We start from the raw sequence: 20,291 nt of genomic DNA on the forward strand, positions 1-20,291 counted from the left end.
GTAAAATTCAACCTTCCATCAGCAAGACAAGAGGTCCACTGCACAGGGAATATAGATGAATTAAGTTTCCTGCCACAATGTAAGTGGAATTCCATAGGACGAGAAATAAAAGGCTTTGGGAGTAAACAGCCAGTTATTAAGACATCCTAGAAAGCTCAAGGACGCGCAGTGGCAGGGAATGACACTTCCCCGGCCAGGAAGCACAGGTTATAATACCAGTCACCTTCCCATCCCCCTTCCTGCTTCCTATATGGGAACAGAGGGTTTTCATCTCCCAAGCAAGAAGATAAAGTCTCCGCCGATGCATCTGGCCCATCGCCCGGGCTGTGGAATGCACTCAAGGTTACCTCACCATCAACACCATTGAATCCTTTACATTTTCCTTCTATGACCATGCCCTGCCACTAATCTATCCAATCTTGTATTCCAGTACAACCTACCCCATCCATGATATTCAGGGCCATCACCCTCAGGCATTCAACAAATCCAACCTTGGTATCTTTTATGCATGGAATGGTTTCCCAGAATACCAATGTGATGCCTTCTTTTAAATAAGTCCTCAAAATCAACTTTTCCCATAAAGAATAAACACTCTTGCTGAAAATACCATCAAGCATGCATACATTAAGTGAATGGAGATTCTTCCCCAAACATATCCTGCTTACACTTCACACCCCAGGATGTCTTCCAAACATCAGATTTTAAATTGTGACTCTTTGGGATAGTGACTTGTCTTCTTGTACTCCGCAAAGTGTGTGTGTGTGTGTGAATGATTATAATTATTGCATCTGCTGGAAGAAGAGTGATAAGTCAATGTATCTGACAGAGTAATACATGCATTTATTTTAATTAGCTAAGCCATTAAATCATGACAGATAACTCATTAAATGTCTTCATACCTATTGTTTAGAAATTTATTGTGTATTTTTGAGCTTTTCTTTTCTTGATGTCTTTGATGTCTTGATGTCATATCCATCGATCTGATGGAGGTTGATTCCAGTCTTCTCCCATTATGTCCTTTAGGTTGAAATCTTTGAAGTATTCTAGAAGATGGCTATTAACAACATATAAACAAAACTTTAAATTATTAAAACACATAAGTTTTTTAAAGTGATACAATTTTTAAAAAGTATTTTGGACACAACATAAAAAACTATAGAAATAACTTATAACTAGCTGCCCTATCCTTCCCTATCAATGAGGCATACTATTATTTATGCCTAAATATAGAAATAACTTATAACTACAATTTACAGAACTTATTTTATTGCATGCTTTAAAAAAACTGGAGCATCACACATGAATTGCATAGCTTTGTAATTAATAGAATTACAGTGGATAGTTTAATAACCCAAAGATTGAAAAACCATTTGCTTTGCAACAACAAACTTTTCTAAGTGCTTTTACTACATTTCTTAATACATGTTTAAAATTGTGCTAGGGTATATTAGGATCAACCATTCAAAATTAAAGTGGTGATGGTTAGTAGTCCACAGGGTATGAAGCTAGATGGGTTCACTAGCTGTAGATGTAATCATGTTCTCCCTGCAGAATCAGAGTTATGGCAAAGTCAGGGTAGGGGAGCTTTCATTTAGTGAAATGTCTTATGCTCTTTTGGAAGTAGAAGAATTTGTTTTATGAGTTCAGGTCACAACTAAGCCTGTGTCCATCAGTGATTGCCATCTTTCTATCTAATATTTATTTTTCTTTGTTTATAGTCCACCTTTCTCACTGAGACTCAAGGTGGATTACAGGATCAACAAACACCTTCCTGCCTCAAAAAACCCCAACAGTATAGACAAACAGTATAAAACAATGACAGTATACTGTGATAGTACTAGGATTACAGAATTAGAAACAATGCAAGTAGTAATCTGTCTAAAGCAAGGTATACGATAAACAATAACAGAAGTGGATTCTAAGGTGAAATACAAAACAGATGATACGTTAATCATAGTTGTGGATAACATTTGGACTCCACTTCAATGGTGTCTTCCTGCGCTGTCCATTCTACTGCAGTTCTAATCCCTATTTTAAAATGCTTCCTTGAACATGACTGTTTTGCACATTCTTAAGAATGAGAGAACTATGGGACCTCCTCAGGCAAACCATCCAACACGGTGGGAGCCATGTAAGATTCCCGGTTAGCAGGCATTGGCAGACAATTGCCCACCAATTACTGGATCTACTTTGAAATTCTCAGCTGATCAGTGGGCCCACAGAAGGCCCACAGAAGGGGGAAGCGATCTACGTGATGGCACACACACACAAACAATACAGATTTATATTTTGACTGTTTTATGTTGGTCAGCCATTAAAAGATATTTAGTTTTGATAAGAAAGTATTGCGTATTTTTTCAATTTTTCTCTAAATTTCTGTTAATTCTCTACTCAAAAAAGGGGGGACCCACAGATTTTTCCTGAAATATTTGAAGCCACAGAAATTTTATAGCCCTATAAAAGATGCATAAACAGAATATTTCAGCACATTCCACTAATGCATGAAAGATTTTCCAAGTTTGTCATGTAAGTAGTTACAGCCAAGTACTAAAAGAAGCTATAGCAACAGACAGACATCAAATTAAGAAAGATGTTTTTGTACTCACAAATTAGGACCTTGCCCCTCTTTAATCTCTTCCCGTGGTATTGGATAAAGTGCCTCATAAATTCTGCCAATCCCAGATCCATGGATTGCATATGAATTCATTTTGTCTACACCAGGGGGAAAATAGTCCCAAGGAATAATTGCTGTGCCATTCCAGTTGCCCCAGTTTATATCTGCTTTAAATGCCAGCTCAAGTCCTTTCTATACACAGGGTGAAAAAATGCACTATAAAAATATCATCCTCATTATTTTAACAAACTGAACATAGGGAGCCACTAAAGCACATTAAATAACACTTCAAATAAAACTTCAGCCAAATGTTTAATTATTAAGTTCACATAGAATTGCTGTAGTTCAAATTCTGTTTTGTTAATACATCTGCTAAAAAAGGTCATCTACTGTTTTATAAATGTTTATAATGCAAGGTTTTTTATCCACTTCTTTTTGATATGGAAGCACCTTGAATGGAAACACAATGGGGACATAACATTTAAAATGCTTTAAAATGTGATCCAATGCATTATATATTTGAGTTTCAGGAGATGGAATCATATGCCTGTACAGATATAAAGCAGGTAGATTTCCAACAGACTTAGTTTGTTCAATACTTTGTCTGGGGACCACATTATTTGGAGCATTTCAATATGTCCACCATATGGTAATCAAACAGAATATATATAAAAAGGAGCCTAATCGCAGAAGAAGCCAACACTACTTCAAATAAATAACAGCAGGAATCACAGTGTTCATTTGAGAAGAGCTCATAATAGGTCACTTGAGACCACCAAAAATGTTATTCTGGGGATCATGAAACCTGAATTGAAAAAAGCCATGTGGGACAGAGGGTGTTGTAAGCACGTGAATTGAGTGTTAGGGTGAAAAGGTTCAACCTATTGTGATTTGATAAATATATCTAGCTTCAGGGATAAGCCAAAATGCGAAACTAATCCAATGTCCAATACCATATGAAACATCTGCTCTAAAATTTGCTTGGTAATATTTCCTGTAATGATAAAGAATACTTGCATTGATTTCATTTTTACAACCTGAAGAGTTTTTGGAATAAGCTATTCTTATTTCTAGCTGACTTAATCCTTGTTCTGAAAGGACAAGTAAATCATACTCAACTGAATAAAGAAGTATTAGAGTCTTAATTTATGCCATATAATTCCTATCACATTGGATATAACTAGTGTCCTGCTTTTCCAAAATAAGTATCATTAGCGAGATAATATGCTACCATATGGATGCTGTACAAAATTCTAAAATGATGATGCACAAATAAAGTGCTGATATGCAAATAGCTTGCTATGTATTCCCATAACATCCCAACATAATTCGGTTCTGAAATGTAAAATAACCTTTTTTCATTGTATCGAAATACATAGATATGTATTGCTTATAATTGTTTCAAGTATAATTCAAGTATTGACTTAGTATTAAATAGGAAAATAAATAGTCCAAAATAAATTTATAGTTTAATAAAAGCTTTGATTTAACACACCGGATGTGACAACAGGTAAGGGTTTCAATTAATTTGTTAGAACAAGCTCCATGGAACCAATTTGTCAGTGATTTGCAGATGTTCTGGAATTACTTAACTGTATTAGTATGATTTATGTTGCAAACACTAATGCAGATGATGAAATGAAATTTATGGTTTGTAATTACTACAACAGGAAAAAATCAGAGGAAAAAAGAGGGTCAGGGGAAGATTGGCTATTTAAATACTGCTCACAAAGCAAAGATGGAAATTCATTAATTTAATGCAACTGTGAATTGACTATGCCATGATTTGCAATCCCTTGCAGAATTCTTTAACCAAATGACTTGAGAAACTAGTAGACATGGGTGCCATTTATTTCCCACAGTTACTCATATGTAATTACCATTGGACGTTCATTGAAAATTAGTAGTTATTACATTTCGGATCATGCTGGGCACCATACCTCCTAATAAGTTAAACAACTGTCAAAGAATAATCAAATAACTTAGTGCAAATGCATTCCATTAAAAAGAAGGGCATTTTACAGCTTTCTAGTCTTCATACTTAATGCTCCTATGAACTTAAATACTGCACTAGTCTCACTATCAGTGTTTTAAAGGAATCACACTGAAATAATTACACCTTTCGTGCATTCAGTGGATTGAATACTGGCATTTTCTTTTGTCAGAATTTGTGCATTGCTCTGGCACAAGAACACTTCTGCTAATGCAGGAAAAAACATTTTGGCTGGGAAATATAGAAGCCTTCATCCACTCAGATAAAGAAGGGCAAAGTTATTGGTGAATATATATATTTAATAATGTTGGCATAGATAATCTGTAAATAACTACAACACATAATACAAGAAATTCAGAGAAATAACCATAACCAAAACTGAGCCCTTCGGAGGTAGGACGGTCTATTAAATGTAGTAGTAATACTACTACTACTACTACTACTACTACTACTACTACTACTACTACTACTACTACTAATACTAATAATAATAATAATAATAATAATAATAATAATAATAATAATGGTTAAATGAATACTTACTTCAAGACAATCTCCTTCAGAAAGGCGTAATACAAGATGCTGACCATGCCTAGCAAAAAAAAATTAAAAAACAAAAAACAAAAATCAGTGACACTATCAAAACAAGTTTAATAGGAATACAATATTGTCAAGGAAATGTTTAGCAAGTTTCAGAGCACAGTATGGAAAGAACAAAATGTCACGGAAAGCTTGTAGGTAATAAAACTCAGATAACTGCCTATGATGGATCTCCTTTTGTTTTATCTATTTTTCCTCAGCAACTACCACTATCACTACAGAGACATACGGCCTTGTCTCTTGTTGTTTTGCTGTCTCACATTTAAAATGCTTCGGGAATCTGTCAAAACTCTTTCCTTTTAGAAAAATCAAAATATGACACAAGAGAGACTTATTGAAATAAAAATCTAAAACTGTTTTATTTATTTGTCTCCTTTGGGGAAATGGAAAAGTCATGTTAGCAAGGAGGTTTTGGAAAGTAAACTTGGCTGGTAACAAAACAGGAATAAAGAACATAGAATATTTATACTCCAAAGATAGTTTGTAATCAAGAAATATCTGATATAGTTCACTGAAGGTGTTAATGCTTTGGACAAGAACTGAGACAGAGGCTGTTTCCCCACACCGTTTGTTGCGTGCTACTCTCACCAAGTTACACAGGGTCCAGCGGCACTCCCCACTAGAGGGGCGGCGACAACGCAGCCGCCCCGACTCTGCAGCTCTCGCGCCCCCTCAGCGTGTGTCATTTCTGTCACTGTTCAAAACAGCGCATTTTGGATGACCCCGTGCAGAGTGCGGGATAGTGGGGAAGCTCGGGTGGTTACCCCAGGTTCCATTTTCCCGCCACTTGGTGACGTGGACCCTCCCACCCAATCAGGGCATGGTGGGGCATGCGCGATGCACGCGCAGCTGGTTTAAAAAAATATTTTTAACACAAGGGATCCACGTCTGCATGCCGTTTTAAGAGCACATAAGCATAGATGTGTTCACAAATAGTCGTGGGTTCGTTGGGACGTTGATTCGTCCAGCTGAAAATTTAAAAAAATTCCCGCCGCAGCACAACACAGCAGCCAATCAGGACACCCCCTGAGCGGACCGTGAGGAGTCCTGCGTGGCTGCTGCGTGGCTGCCGCGCTCATTGGACGAAAGGGCGGAAGCTGCGGTGGGGAACATGACTCTGCACTAAAAAGTCCTGGAGCAAACAAAACCGGTGAGTATCGACGTCATTTTAAAAGTGGGGAAACAACCAGAGTTCATTTGGCAATCACTGCTTAACTGAATAAGCATTAGCTTCTTGAAACAATATTTATTTAGTTGGAAGACTTAGGAACAAACACACAACTTTCCCAGTTTTCTTTTTAAAAACTGGTTTAGGATAACCTGCTTTCCCTTAGGAACTATTTCCCTTATGATTGGTTAGGGGCATTCCCTTTACTCAGAAGCTATTTCCCTTAGGGAAGGACTCTCAAATAACAACCCTCTTACATAGGATCCTTCTTGATCCTAAACAAATGCATTTTGCTCCTGCTATTGCCTTCCACAGTCAGTTATCACCTGTCATTTTCTTTGTCTCTCTCAATCTCCATTTGTAATTTTTTTTCCTTTTTGAAAGGAAATTTAAAGTCATTTAAAGTGTTATGATCAAGGCAAATCATCATTTTGTACACGGCTTAATAAGACTCAAAAGATCAGATGGCTCCTTGCAAATACATGGTAGCCTAAGTTGCCCTGTATTTGTAAATTCATAATAGCATCAGCTCTAATTCTCATTTGTATCTTGCCTTTTTTCTAAGGAACTCATATGGGTTATCCCATTTTGTCACCAAAAGAATCCCATAAGGCAGGCTAGAGTAATAGAGTAACAGGCCTTAGTTACCCAGGAAGTCTCATACCTTAGTAGTCATGTGTGTAGGTGTCTTTCATTTCGAACTATCCACAAGGCATTTAATGGGAGAGTTTTAAAAATAAGAATATCAAATTCTTGCCTAAATGCTGTCATACTTGTTGCCTCCTGCCCTGACCACTACCCACTAAATAAATTTACCAAAAGTAGGTCCCACATGACCATTGGCTTTCTGGTCACTGGTCCCAGAGGGCACACGTAGTCTCCTCTTTATCCAAATATGGGTTCTCAGCTATTAAGGCGGCTTTTAGAAAAGTGCAGATACCTAGAGTGGGTACATTTTAACCCATCCCACACTAGGGGAGGTCTCCTAATGTCCTTTCAGGAAGAAGGTATAATGACTCCTTGCTAAGTAAGTTTAGCATAACAGGTTGTGCTCTACATCCATGACTGCCAATCTGGCCAGTTAAATGCCAACACTTCCTTTTGCTAAAAAATGTGTCTTCCTGACACCCTTCTTTAATGCAGTCATTTAACTTTCTTGATTCTATGACCAAAAGCAAACAGCAAGTGCTACCAGTCAAGTAAGATGTATTGTTATAGGTCTAAGAAAACTCAAATTATTCTTTCCTTGATGTCGGAAATTCCATTTTGAGTATCTGAAATTTTCTGGTATAGGCTGAATAAGATAGATATTTTCCATGTCAAAACTTACGGGCAAAGTTCCACTTCCAGGTAGTTGCTTGTAGCACTGTTCAGAAAGAAAGATTCAACCACTGTAAAAGATATAAAGGACAACATGCTTCTGTGTGCAGTTGAACAGGAAAAAAATCAATCATGGCATTGTATTCATATTTGAACAAATCAAAAATATTCCCTCTTAGTTGGCCATAACTGTTTCCCATTTTATACACCAATTTGGCCACATAACGGCAATTCCCATGTAATGAAAAATCAAGTTCGCATTAAGGGAAGGAAACTTCAATACACAAATCTGCCTTTTATTCAGTCAAACCATGTATCTGTGAAGGGTCTGTTCTGCAACAGCAGAAAAAAAAATGTCTGTGGGCAACTGCTTCTTTCTACATCTTAAAGAGAAGTGGCCGCTGGTTTGTTTCCCGACACCAAAGATGTCAGGGGGGGAAAGAGATTTTTTCCCCGTTTTGTCCTCTGGTCAGTTTCACTCTCAGCTTGCACCCAACATTTTGTGTGCAGCTCAGAGGCATGGCTTCAAGGGGGAGGAAGGGGGGCATGCAACGCACCAGGCATGCACCCCTGTGGGGGTGTTCCGGGGGTGGAGAACGCACCAGTGCACTGGGCACCTTCCCCCCTTGCTATGCCTCTGGTGCAGCTGAAGAGATTCCTCCCCTTCCAAGTTGCTATTTACTGAGGAATGTTTGATCTGCAGGCTCTGATCCTGGGCACCTTTTTGGCCCTAAAAGTACACAGTTGTACTCAGCTCATCCTGCCAATTCCAGCAAGAGAGAGAGAGAGAGAGAGAGATTCCAAGAAGCTATCTTTGCAGGTATGCAGAAACACATAAGAGAATCTTATCTGCTCAGAACATGGGTCTGCTGCCCACTGAAAACATTGGGTAGACCTGGCTTCGGGAACCAAATGGTGGCAGAATGAGGGGGAAAGGGGGACAGAGAGAAGGGGTGGAAGAATATGGGGAATAGAGAGAAATAGGGGAAAATCAGAATCGGGAGAAAGGGAGATGGGGAGAAAAGGCAGTAGAATGAGAGAAAGGGGAGAATCGGGGAAAGGGAGAGAAAGGAAAATAGAAAGGGCAGCAAAATGAAGGGAATGGAGAGAATTAGGAAGGAAACAGGATGGGGGAAAGGGAAAGGGTGGGCCACAGGAAAGCTGTTGCTGCTGCCGCCACCCACTGCATGGTCTTCCCAAAACCAGAGCCCCTCTCCACAGAGGCCACATATCTTTGGGACCACCTTACCTCTTAAGGATGCCAACAAGCAACTGCTTACCCAGACGTTAGGACTGAAAACCTATTATGGTTTTTTGTGTTGTATAGCTTTCACTAAACCTCACCTTCATAGTCCCAAAGTCCATCAAAGGGCTTCCCAGGTTGTCCAGGTGGAGCAGGAGGATCATCAAAGAACAAAGAGCTTACTTCCATAACTAAGCCTTGATCACCTGGTTTAAATTTGATTGTCACTGGTGCATGCATAACTTGCATGCTGTCCCAGGTAGTTGAAATTTTATATTCAATCTACAAAAGAAATAGTAAAGAATTATGTGATTTGGCACCAACAAATTAAGCTGCAATTAATATGGAAGTTGTTACTATAACACATGTTTCTTAGAACATTGCGGTTGGTTTTTACTTTATTCCAGCAGTGTATGAATGCTTATTTGTAGGGTCACATCTGCTCTCTTCCTTACATTTATGACCATGTGTCTAAACTTTTAAATATAAACGGCATTCAGATATCAGTCTGATCAAACTCTGATTAGCTGAAACAAACTGAGTTTTAGTAGTTAGCATTATACTAGTTATTGTTTGAACTCACAATCCACAGTGTGTTGAATTGTGCTGTCCTTCACAGTCAGCTGACACAGAAATGTCTGTATACAGAGGACAAATCAGGGTTTGCATAAAACAGGTTTATTCCTTTTGTCTGGGAGGTCACTGGGGAAGTTGTCTTATATTGTGCCAAACCGCTGGCTTATCAAGGGAAGTGTCTACCCCGGCAGCAGCTCTTTAGGATTTCAGGAAGATGCCTTTCATATCTCCTGCCTAACCCTTTAAATAGTGTTGTCAGTAACCAAGGATCTTCTCCTTGAAAGCAGATGCCCTACCATTAAGCTACAGGCTCTCCCTTTCTAATCAGAACTTGGAACACAAGTCAAACTATTCTTTGATTGCTGAATACAGTCAGAGTGCCATTTCAGCAAGAGTTTCTAATATGCTAGTGAATATATATTTTAATTTAAAAGTCACAAATTTTCACAGACTATTTTGAAGTCAAGAAGTCATTGCTATAAGCACTTCACCCAGGTGAAGGAATCCAGAAAGTGCAAAAAAAAATATCTAAAACTAATGTGAACTAGCTTCTTTTTTCCTTTTGATATCACTGCATTGAACACTTTATTCTTCTTTGGGTTACGAATGGCATAAAAAGCCTGATGACTATAGAAGAATTTATCCATTATATTATGAATAATGTCATTGATTGATAGGGACATTTCTGAAAATATTTCCTAGGCTACCTTCCTTTCTTAAAATGGAGACATTTTGAATAATGAGACATATATACCAATACTCACTTCCCTTGTTCCATCCTTCAAGAATTTTGACTTATGATCTCTGAAGGGTACACTTTTACTTTAGGAAGAAAATGTAAATAAGGTTAGAAGACAACTAGAATCTGCTTGCATTAATCTATATTGCAGCATTTTAAATATATATATACTTTACTAGCTTACAAACTCACTGTAAAATTAGGGATATGTAGAAGAATAACTTTATTCTCCCATCTAGTGGCAAGAAGCAGTAAAAGTCAATGTTGCTGGGATCATAAAGTGTTTATAAATACAAACTCCAAAGCTTGTTGAGAGAATAAAAATGAGAAACAGCTAATCCAAAAAGCACAATCTTTATAAACCTAAAGGGTGGGTGAGAGAGCAACTCGGCCAAACTTAGATTAATTACATTTTGCAGTATACAATAAAACAGTCTGTCTGTGAATAATAATCACTACCATGAAAACAGGTAATTTCTCTGGCACATAATGCTGCACTTCTTGACATTAAAGGAATCCTTCTTCATAGCCATAGTATAGACTTTGAGAATGAAATAGGCTTCTGAAACGGCAGTGTTCTTCACAGCCTATTAACCTGAGGCGGTTGGTGCGAAAGGGGATTCGCATTCACAATGCAAGATTGACTTGACCGTTGAAGCACACATGAGATTCTCAATCTTTAAAGAGGATCAATGAATAGAAGCTTGCCTTTTTGTGCAGATTTCTCTTATGAGATCACTGCACAGGGCATGTGAAAAAAGTAACTATTTTTTATTCTTCAGGTCATAACTCTATGAAGTTAAACACTGCTTCTTACAGCCTGCAGCATATGCAGTTCAGAGGGAGAAAGAATTGTGCCAATGGAAGCACACTAACAGTATCACATTTATAGCTAACTTAAGAAGCAAAGGACCACTTGAAGGCACACAGGCCGATTTTTCATGGTCAAAATGCCCCATGGTAGATCCGGGAGTGCACCTGCCGCTGCGCTTTTTGCCCTGTTTTTTATTCTTCACTGCTTTCTGGCTCTTCCTGGGGTTTGAGGCAGGGCCAGCATGTTATGCCCCAACTGTTTCTCCACTAGCCCTGGTGCTTCTCCATTTGCAGCGTGAGCTCTTCCACAATGTACGGATAACCTCTGTTTCCCGCATTTGATTGGCTGAATCTCCCCCGTTCCCCCCACTCACTTTTACTATTTTAGTTTTACATAACTCTGAACACAAAACAGGCTCTGAGAATCAGCGCCCTTGTGCCCCCGTCTAAAATCCTTGCATGTGCGAGGGAATCGCTGTCTTCCAACCCTCCCGACTAAAATCCTTGCACGTGCAAGAGAATTGCCACCCTCCTGTTTGCAGCGCCTGCACACGCCACTTTTCTTTCTAAAAACCAAGGTTTCTCCCACCGTGTTTACTTTTTTCACTGCAAAAGGTGGGGGTGGGCCTGTTGATTGGTGGAGTGGGGAGAGCCAGAGTGGTGAGGTGGGAAAAATGGCCCCGGTTCTGCTGCCGTGGAGTTTTCCACCAGAAGGCACTGGAGCAACAAGGGGGCATTTCAAAAGAACTTCAAATTTGGCATTTCTGGAAATTCGCGGAGCAAAGCCAATGCTTTGGGGCAGCGCCAGGGCAACAATGTGGCAGACATGGTGCAGCACCGGGACCCATGGAGAACTTCTGGCTGCACCAGAGTATTTTTTGTGCTAACAACGTGGCATTTTTACCCATGGAAAATCAGCCTTTGAGAGATCATCTTTCAATTTACAGCAAAGTTAATATGTTAAACTTGAAAAAACCATAGTACCTATTAAGTAGAAACATCCTCATTCATCTACCACTACCCTATCCAGTACCTTTGCAATTCTGATTTAGTAATCTAGTAAACATCTAGTTTCAGAGGATAGACATGTTGGTCTGTAGAAGGACAGCTAGATTCAAGTCCAGTGGTACCTTGGAGACCAAAAAGATTTTCAGTATATAAAGTTTCAAGAATCAAAGCTCAGTATCTGATGAAGGGAGTTTGTACTGTTGAAAGCTTATAGACTAAAAAATCTTGTTGGTGTCTAATGTCTACTGGACTTGAATCTATCAGACTAAATCTAAAATGCTACTCACACAAGAAAAATCCATACTATTGAGGGGAGGGTAGAACAGCATAAGTCAGTTTTCCAGGAGGTGGATGCATTCTTTGTAGATACAGTGTTTTGAGACTGGAGAGTGGAAAGGACCTAGTAAATCAGGCATGGGAGCTACTACAGGAAGAGAAATGTTTCCTCCCTTTCTTAGATATTACAGCATCTAGGGGTGGGAATTGAAAAAAAATGGAAAATGAGATGAAAATAAGTTTATTCATCTAAAACTCTGTAAAAACTGCTCTTACTACTATGTCCTATAGTATGTGTTCTTATGCAGTTCAATTATAAATGCAAAACCTTTTGTACTTGAATGACACCAACTGTTTCTGTTTGCACCATAACATTTTCACACATATAAAATTTCAAAAACACTTTTCAGCTCATTAAACAATACCCCTCTAAAGAACTCCACAATGCTTAAAATTAAAGACAATTTACACTTTAAGCTAGTGAAAGCTTTTCCAACTAGTACTCAATTTAAACTGTGAATTAAAAATAATGAAAAAGATCTTGTTGATAGATAGTATTCTCCGGAAGAATAAAGAGAATGAAAAATGTCTGTCCAAACTTCAACACCATCATATTTATGACCTACACCTGAGATGTCATCTGCAATATTTTGAAGTTAAGCTTGGCTCCTCAGTGGGCAGTTTTTCACACCCCCTCTGTACTGTAATCTTTCATCTAAAAGAACACTACCAAAAATCATTTTTGTTTTGTTTTTACAGGATAGTTGCTTGTATTGCTGTCAGAGCTTTCTCATCTCAGACCATGATATAAAGTATTTGTTTTACCCGTATACAATTGGCTTAGTTTTTTTTCAACTTGTTTTCTATGAAAAGGAAAATCAAATACTGTACACTGTACAGTAAACAGGAAAAGAAAATAAACAGGAAAAGAAAACCTCTTTAAAAAAAATTTTAAATACCAGATTAGTTTTGCAGTACCTGCTTGGTATGAACTGCTGCGCAGAATCAACAAAGGATGCAAGTATTAAAACAAAACAAAGCTTCATTTTGTGAAGGTACTGGGCAGCACAAGTTGACCACATTGTATATATAGACTCATATTAACACAGCTAGATAGTAAGTATCTCAAAAGCCCAGTGACTTATCAAAAAGAGGTTATTAATAATACCTACTGGCCTTGACAGTGTTTTAATAATTGACAAAGATTTTTTCAGTGACCTGTTACAGTCAGTTAGGACAATTATTCTGATAGTTTAGAAACTCCCCTTTTCACTTTAGTGTTACCCAGCTTAACAGGTTATGAACGTATTTTTAAGGAATCTCCACCAGCTGCTAATCGTGTAACAGCACACGAATATCTTTAAAATGGCGATGGGGAAAATAACTCGGCTTGGCAAAGCGAGAGGCAGACTGGGAGGGGATCTTTTAGACTATGTATATGGGGAAATATAGCATAGAGCATTCCGCAGAGTAACACAAGGAGTCCAAATCGAGTTTAAAATGTTTATATAAATTTGGTTTCAAACACACATACAAGAAGATAATGGAGGCACATACACACAAGTTCCTAGAGATATAAAAAGGTGAGAAAAATAGGTTTGGATGATAGAGAGAGAATTGGGAAGGCAGCAGGGTTACGTTACCTAATGGTTCCAATGCAGCAAATGAAGTAGAAGGCAGGGACTCTATGCCAGCACAGAGATTCCAGAGAAGGACGATATCGTGTCTCACACCAACTTGAACAAGGGAGGTTCAGGTTAGAAATGAGCAATGAGCTTAAGGTGAGCAGGGCTTTTATAGGATGGATCGCTAGTTTGGCGGGAAAAGAGACCTATTGCATTAGGTTTCGTTTCCTGCAACTGTGCTGGGTTGCAGGGGCTGAGCTAATTAGCATCTCTATCTATTGTCCTAAACCCAGGGGTTGGTAGCCAATTGTTTCCTTGATTACATTAGCAACACCTTGAATAGGTAGTCGGAAGAGCGAGTCTCTGGATATTGTAATTTAGCTGAGGCAGCAAGATTAAATCAGGGATGGGAGCACTTAGGAGCTTTTCGGAACAGCTGAAGGGAAGGAAGGGTGCAGCATCTCAATTCAAGGGATAGTTCACATTTACAATTCTATTGACTGTAGTTCTGGCTTGGGTGTGGACATCAAGGAGCAAATGAGTAGATTTATTTTCTACTGACTGTTTGCTATTCCTTAGGCTTGCTGTTAGCCCATTTTATCCTGCGCCACACCATATATATCTGTTAGCCTTAATATAACTCAGAAATATATCTCACATATACCTTGTATTTATAAATATCCCGGCTTGGATGCGTGTTTTAAGGTGTGGGATGGAAGGGGTACATAACATTAGGAACTACATATCAGTCTGATCTACAACCCTAAAGATTGCTTAGAAGAACAAGGCTTGTATGCTCAAGGCTTTCTGAAGAGACTTCCTTTACAGTACATAGTTAAGGGACTTGATACACTCATTAAAAGTGCAAAGCACAAGTCAAGCAACAAGTAAGTAAATCAGCTGGAAGTTGGAACCGTGTAATTATCTACCTTATAACTGTTTCCAATAAATTAGTAAATTCTTGTTCTCCATTACAGGCCAAGTTTGTAGTTTGTAAACAGACTTGGACTCAGCATTGCCCCTCAATATCCAGGAAATGATTGTGGCTCAGAAAACTTATAGAGGCTCATTCCGCACATGCCGAATAATGCACTTTCAAACTGCTTTCAGTGCTCTTTGAAGCTGTGCGGAATGGCAAAATCCACTTGCAAACAGTTGTGAAAGTGGTTTGAAAACGCATTATTTTGCGTGTGCAGAAGGGGCCAGACTTTCTTACTGCACCTTTTACTGGAAGACTAGGATCTAGCTGCAGTTACTCATGCCTTAGCAACTTCTTGATGAGATTACTACAAAGTACTTTACATGGGCTTCTCTTAAAGGAAGTGTAGAAACTTTTCCTGGATCAGAATTGTAATTGGATCAGAATTGTTATTTGCTCTAAAAGAGGGCCTTGTAATATTGACCATACAAGTTCATCTTGCCTGAAATTCTTACATGTGGGCTTAAACCCCATGAAGTTCAAGTCCACTGATAAAAAAGTTTCCTGGTGGCCAGAAACTTCCCCTTCCCTCTTCACTTCACATGGAGATGGCAAGATTGTAAGAGCCAAGCTTTATCCTGCTCCATTGCCTAAAATGTTCCATTTAAGACTATGAACTTTTAAATTTGCTTTTGGATTTGGAGTGTTGAAATTGTGAATCATTTTAACTTGCATTACTGCAAATCGCCTTAGGGCTAAAATGTGGTCTATCAATATAAAATTGGATTCTGCTTCTTGCAGAGCGTTCCTCTGCAAGGTGATTCTTTCTGCTGGCAGAGAATTCTACACTTAGCCAAACAGAACAGTAGAATCCAATCCATTCTAAGTAAATAATAAAGTACATACATTTTTAGGTTATGTTGTTTTAGATCTTTTAAGCAATAGGAAGTTGAAAGGAGTTGTGGAAAGGGATGTTAAAAAGTCATCTAATGGTATCAAACGGAGGGCTGTTAAAGTAATTTCCCATCTCAGCTTTATGAACATAGCTACTGTGTTCAGAAATTGCTTTACTGTGGAATTATTTCTCTAATCTGTATAATCATGAATAGGAATTACAGCTTTCAATAAATGTTTTTACACAAACAAACAACTCAGCAAATATTGGTGACAGTCATTTTCAGAATTTTTAGAACACCTGAAATTCAATAAAAAGTTTCTGGGCACTTGAATGCTAAACTAATTACATAAGCCTAAAATTTAATATCTACCATGTTACCAGTGCAAACCATGTCCTACTATATAAATCATTAGAGGTCAAAAGCCCTCTTGAGGAAATACTCTTAGAGCCATCTCAAAAACATCCTGAGAAAATACTTCAAAGGGTATTTTCAAGATAGCATTAAACCAGTGCAAACTTGCTAGCTGCAATAACCTGGAGAGTTTAATAGCTTTAGACTAAAATCATTTCTTTCTTACTAAAACAATAAACAATGGTTAAGAAATTTCAAACTGCAGAGGAAAAAAAAATACTTTGGAGGACTCAGCCGTTGATGGTGCCCCCACTCTGGTCTGCTCCTGATACTTGGTCAAGCTCCCATGACATCTGGGCCAGCTGTCATCTCAGACTCGCCATTCCTCCCTTTTGGAAGGGGGAGGGAATTTTTAGGTTAGAATGCTGGACGCCCCCCCTTTTGGGGGAGGTGACGAAATTACTATAGTAGATTAGCGAACGCCATCTATTTTACAGTAGTTTAACATATTATTAGGAATGTTTTATGGTTGTCGCTGCTTTTAAATGTTTTAATTTAATTATTTACATTGTTTTCTCTCTGCTGTACACCGCCCAGAGCCCTCCGGGGATGGGGCGGTATAAAAGCTTAAAAAATAAATAAATAAATAAATAATCTCTAAGTGTCTCAGCACAGCAAGTTACAGATATTAGAGGAGTAGAAAGACACTCCAGCAGCTGAACACAGAGCTAAACTAGATGTGATAGCACCCTCACGTCTGCCATGAGGACTCTACCACCATTTCAAAGTGATTGGCCCTTCAATGTGGTAGACTGAGGTGCTATTGTTGTCCATCCCCCCCCCCCGCCCATGCCTTTTCAAGCGCTAAATTCCACAGCTATTTCAGCACTTGAAATGACCTGTGGGGGTAGGGAGAACATAAGAACATAAGAACAAGCCAGCTGGATCAGACCAAGGTCCATCTAGTCCAGCTCTCTGCTACTCGCAGTGGCCCACCAGGTGCCTTTGGGAGCTCACATGTAGGATGTGAACGCAATGGCCTTCTGCGGCTGTTGCTCCCGATCACCTGGTCTGTTAAGGCATTTGCAATCTCAGATCAAAGAGGATCCCCCCCCCCCACCCCCCCCCCCCCCCACCCCCCCCCCCCCCCACCCCCCCCCCCCCCCACCCCCCCCCCCCCCCACCCCCCCCCCCCCCCACCCCCCCCCCCCCCCACCCCCCCCCCCCCCCACCCCCCCCCCCCCCCACCCCCCCCCCCCCCCACCCCCCCCCCCCCCCACCCCCCCCCCCCCCCACCCCCCCCCCCCCCCACCCCCCCCCCCCCCCACCCCCCCCCCCCCCCACCCCCCCCCCCCCCCACCCCCCCCCCCCCCCACCCCCCCCCCCCCCCACCCCCCCCCCCCCCCACCCCCCCCCCCCCCCACCCCCCCCCCCCCCCACCCCCCCCCCCCCCCACCCCCCCCCCCCCCCACCCCCCCCCCCCCCCACCCCCCCCCCCCCCCACCCCCCCCCCCCCCCACCCCCCCCCCCCCCCACCCCCCCCCCCCCCCACCCCCCCCCCCCCCCACCCCCCCCCCCCCCCACCCCCCCCCCCCCCCACCCCCCCCCCCCCCCACCCCCCCCCCCCCCCACCCCCCCCCCCCCCCACCCCCCCCCCCCCCCACCCCCCCCCCCCCCCACCCCCCCCCCCCCCCACCCCCCCCCCCCCCCACCCCCCCCCCCCCCCACCCCCCCCCCCCCCCACCCCCCCCCCCCCCCACCCCCCCCCCCCCCCACCCCCCCCCCCCCCCACCCCCCCCCCCCCCCACCCCCCCCCCCCCCCACCCCCCCCCCCCCCCACCCCCCCCCCCCCCCACCCCCCCCCCCCCCCACCCCCCCCCCCCCCCACCCCCCCCCCCCCCCACCCCCCCCCCCCCCCACCCCCCCCCCCCCCCACCCCCCCCCCCCCCCACCCCCCCCCCCCCCCACCCCCCCCCCCCCCCACCCCCCCCCCCCCCCACCCCCCCCCCCCCCCACCCCCCCCCCCCCCCACCCCCCCCCCCCCCCACCCCCCCCCCCCCCCACCCCCCCCCCCCCCCACCCCCCCCCCCCCCCACCCCCCCCCCCCCCCACCCCCCCCCCCCCCCACCCCCCCCCCCCCCCACCCCCCCCCCCCCCCACCCCCCCCCCCCCCCACCCCCCCCCCCCCCCACCCCCCCCCCCCCCCACCCCCCCCCCCCCCCACCCCCCCCCCCCCCCACCCCCCCCCCCCCCCACCCCCCCCCCCCCCCACCCCCCCCCCCCCCCACCCCCCCCCCCCCCCACCCCCCCCCCCCCCCACCCCCCCCCCCCCCCACCCCCCCCCCCCCCCACCCCCCCCCCCCCCCACCCCCCCCCCCCCCCACCCCCCCCCCCCCCCACCCCCCCCCCCCCCCACCCCCCCCCCCCCCCACCCCCCCCCCCCCCCACCCCCCCCCCCCCCCACCCCCCCCCCCCCCCACCCCCCCCCCCCCCCACCCCCCCCCCCCCCCACCCCCCCCCCCCCCCACCCCCCCCCCCCCCCACCCCCCCCCCCCCCCACCCCCCCCCCCCCCCACCCCCCCCCCCCCCCACCCCCCCCCCCCCCCACCCCCCCCCCCCCCCACCCCCCCCCCCCCCCACCCCCCCCCCCCCCCACCCCCCCCCCCCCCCACCCCCCCCCCCCCCCACCCCCCCCCCCCCCCACCCCCCCCCCCCCCCACCCCCCCCCCCCCCCACCCCCCCCCCCCCCCACCCCCCCCCCCCCCCACCCCCCCCCCCCCCCACCCCCCCCCCCCCCCACCCCCCCCCCCCCCCACCCCCCCCCCCCCCCACCCCCCCCCCCCCCCACCCCCCCCCCCCCCCACCCCCCCCCCCCCCCACCCCCCCCCCCCCCCACCCCCCCCCCCCCCCACCCCCCCCCCCCCCCACCCCCCCCCCCCCCCACCCCCCCCCCCCCCCACCCCCCCCCCCCCCCACCCCCCCCCCCCCCCACCCCCCCCCCCCCCCACCCCCCCCCCCCCCCACCCCCCCCCCCCCCCACCCCCCCCCCCCCCCACCCCCCCCCCCCCCCACCCCCCCCCCCCCCCACCCCCCCCCCCCCCCACCCCCCCCCCCCCCCACCCCCCCCCCCCCCCACCCCCCCCCCCCCCCACCCCCCCCCCCCCCCACCCCCCCCCCCCCCCACCCCCCCCCCCCCCCACCCCCCCCCCCCCCCACCCCCCCCCCCCCCCACCCCCCCCCCCCCCCACCCCCCCCCCCCCCCACCCCCCCCCCCCCCCACCCCCCCCCCCCCCCACCCCCCCCCCCCCCCACCCCCCCCCCCCCCCACCCCCCCCCCCCCCCACCCCCCCCCCCCCCCACCCCCCCCCCCCCCCACCCCCCCCCCCCCCCACCCCCCCCCCCCCCCACCCCCCCCCCCCCCCACCCCCCCCCCCCCCCACCCCCCCCCCCCCCCACCCCCCCCCCCCCCCACCCCCCCCCCCCCCCACCCCCCCCCCCCCCCACCCCCCCCCCCCCCCACCCCCCCCCCCCCCCACCCCCCCCCCCCCCCACCCCCCCCCCCCCCCACCCCCCCCCCCCCCCACCCCCCCCCCCCCCCACCCCCCCCCCCCCCCACCCCCCCCCCCCCCCACCCCCCCCCCCCCCCACCCCCCCCCCCCCCCACCCCCCCCCCCCCCCACCCCCCCCCCCCCCCACCCCCCCCCCCCCCCACCCCCCCCCCCCCCCACCCCCCCCCCCCCCCACCCCCCCCCCCCCCCACCCCCCCCCCCCCCCACCCCCCCCCCCCCCCACCCCCCCCCCCCCCCACCCCCCCCCCCCCCCACCCCCCCCCCCCCCCACCCCCCCCCCCCCCCACCCCCCCCCCCCCCCACCCCCCCCCCCCCCCACCCCCCCCCCCCCCCACCCCCCCCCCCCCCCACCCCCCCCCCCCCCCACCCCCCCCCCCCCCCACCCCCCCCCCCCCCCACCCCCCCCCCCCCCCACCCCCCCCCCCCCCCACCCCCCCCCCCCCCCACCCCCCCCCCCCCCCACCCCCCCCCCCCCCCACCCCCCCCCCCCCCCACCCCCCCCCCCCCCCACCCCCCCCCCCCCCCACCCCCCCCCCCCCCCACCCCCCCCCCCCCCCACCCCCCCCCCCCCCCACCCC

The 20,291-nt window shown here is 46.9% G+C and overlaps 1 protein-coding gene across 1 annotated transcript; it reads right to left on the reverse strand.

Annotated features, from left to right (window-relative positions):
* Positions 1–943: 943 nt before the first annotated feature.
* On the reverse strand, positions 944–9,825 carry LOC125440102 (UPF0462 protein C4orf33 homolog). The gene is made up of 5 exons (XM_048509674.1): positions 9,040–9,825; positions 7,706–7,766; positions 5,151–5,199; positions 2,607–2,806; positions 944–1,054 (listed from the first exon to the last, which is right to left on the reverse strand). Exons 1-5 carry the CDS (start codon positions 9,185–9,187, stop codon positions 967–969), a joined length of 546 nt encoding a protein of 181 aa, XP_048365631.1. The 5' UTR covers positions 9,188–9,825; the 3' UTR covers positions 944–966.
* Between the last annotated feature and the right edge of the window lie 10,466 nt (positions 9,826–20,291).

Source organism: Sphaerodactylus townsendi, linkage group LG10, assembly GCF_021028975.2.
Source record: "Sphaerodactylus townsendi isolate TG3544 linkage group LG10, MPM_Stown_v2.3, whole genome shotgun sequence".
Taxonomy (NCBI): Eukaryota; Metazoa; Chordata; class Lepidosauria; order Squamata; family Sphaerodactylidae; genus Sphaerodactylus; species Sphaerodactylus townsendi.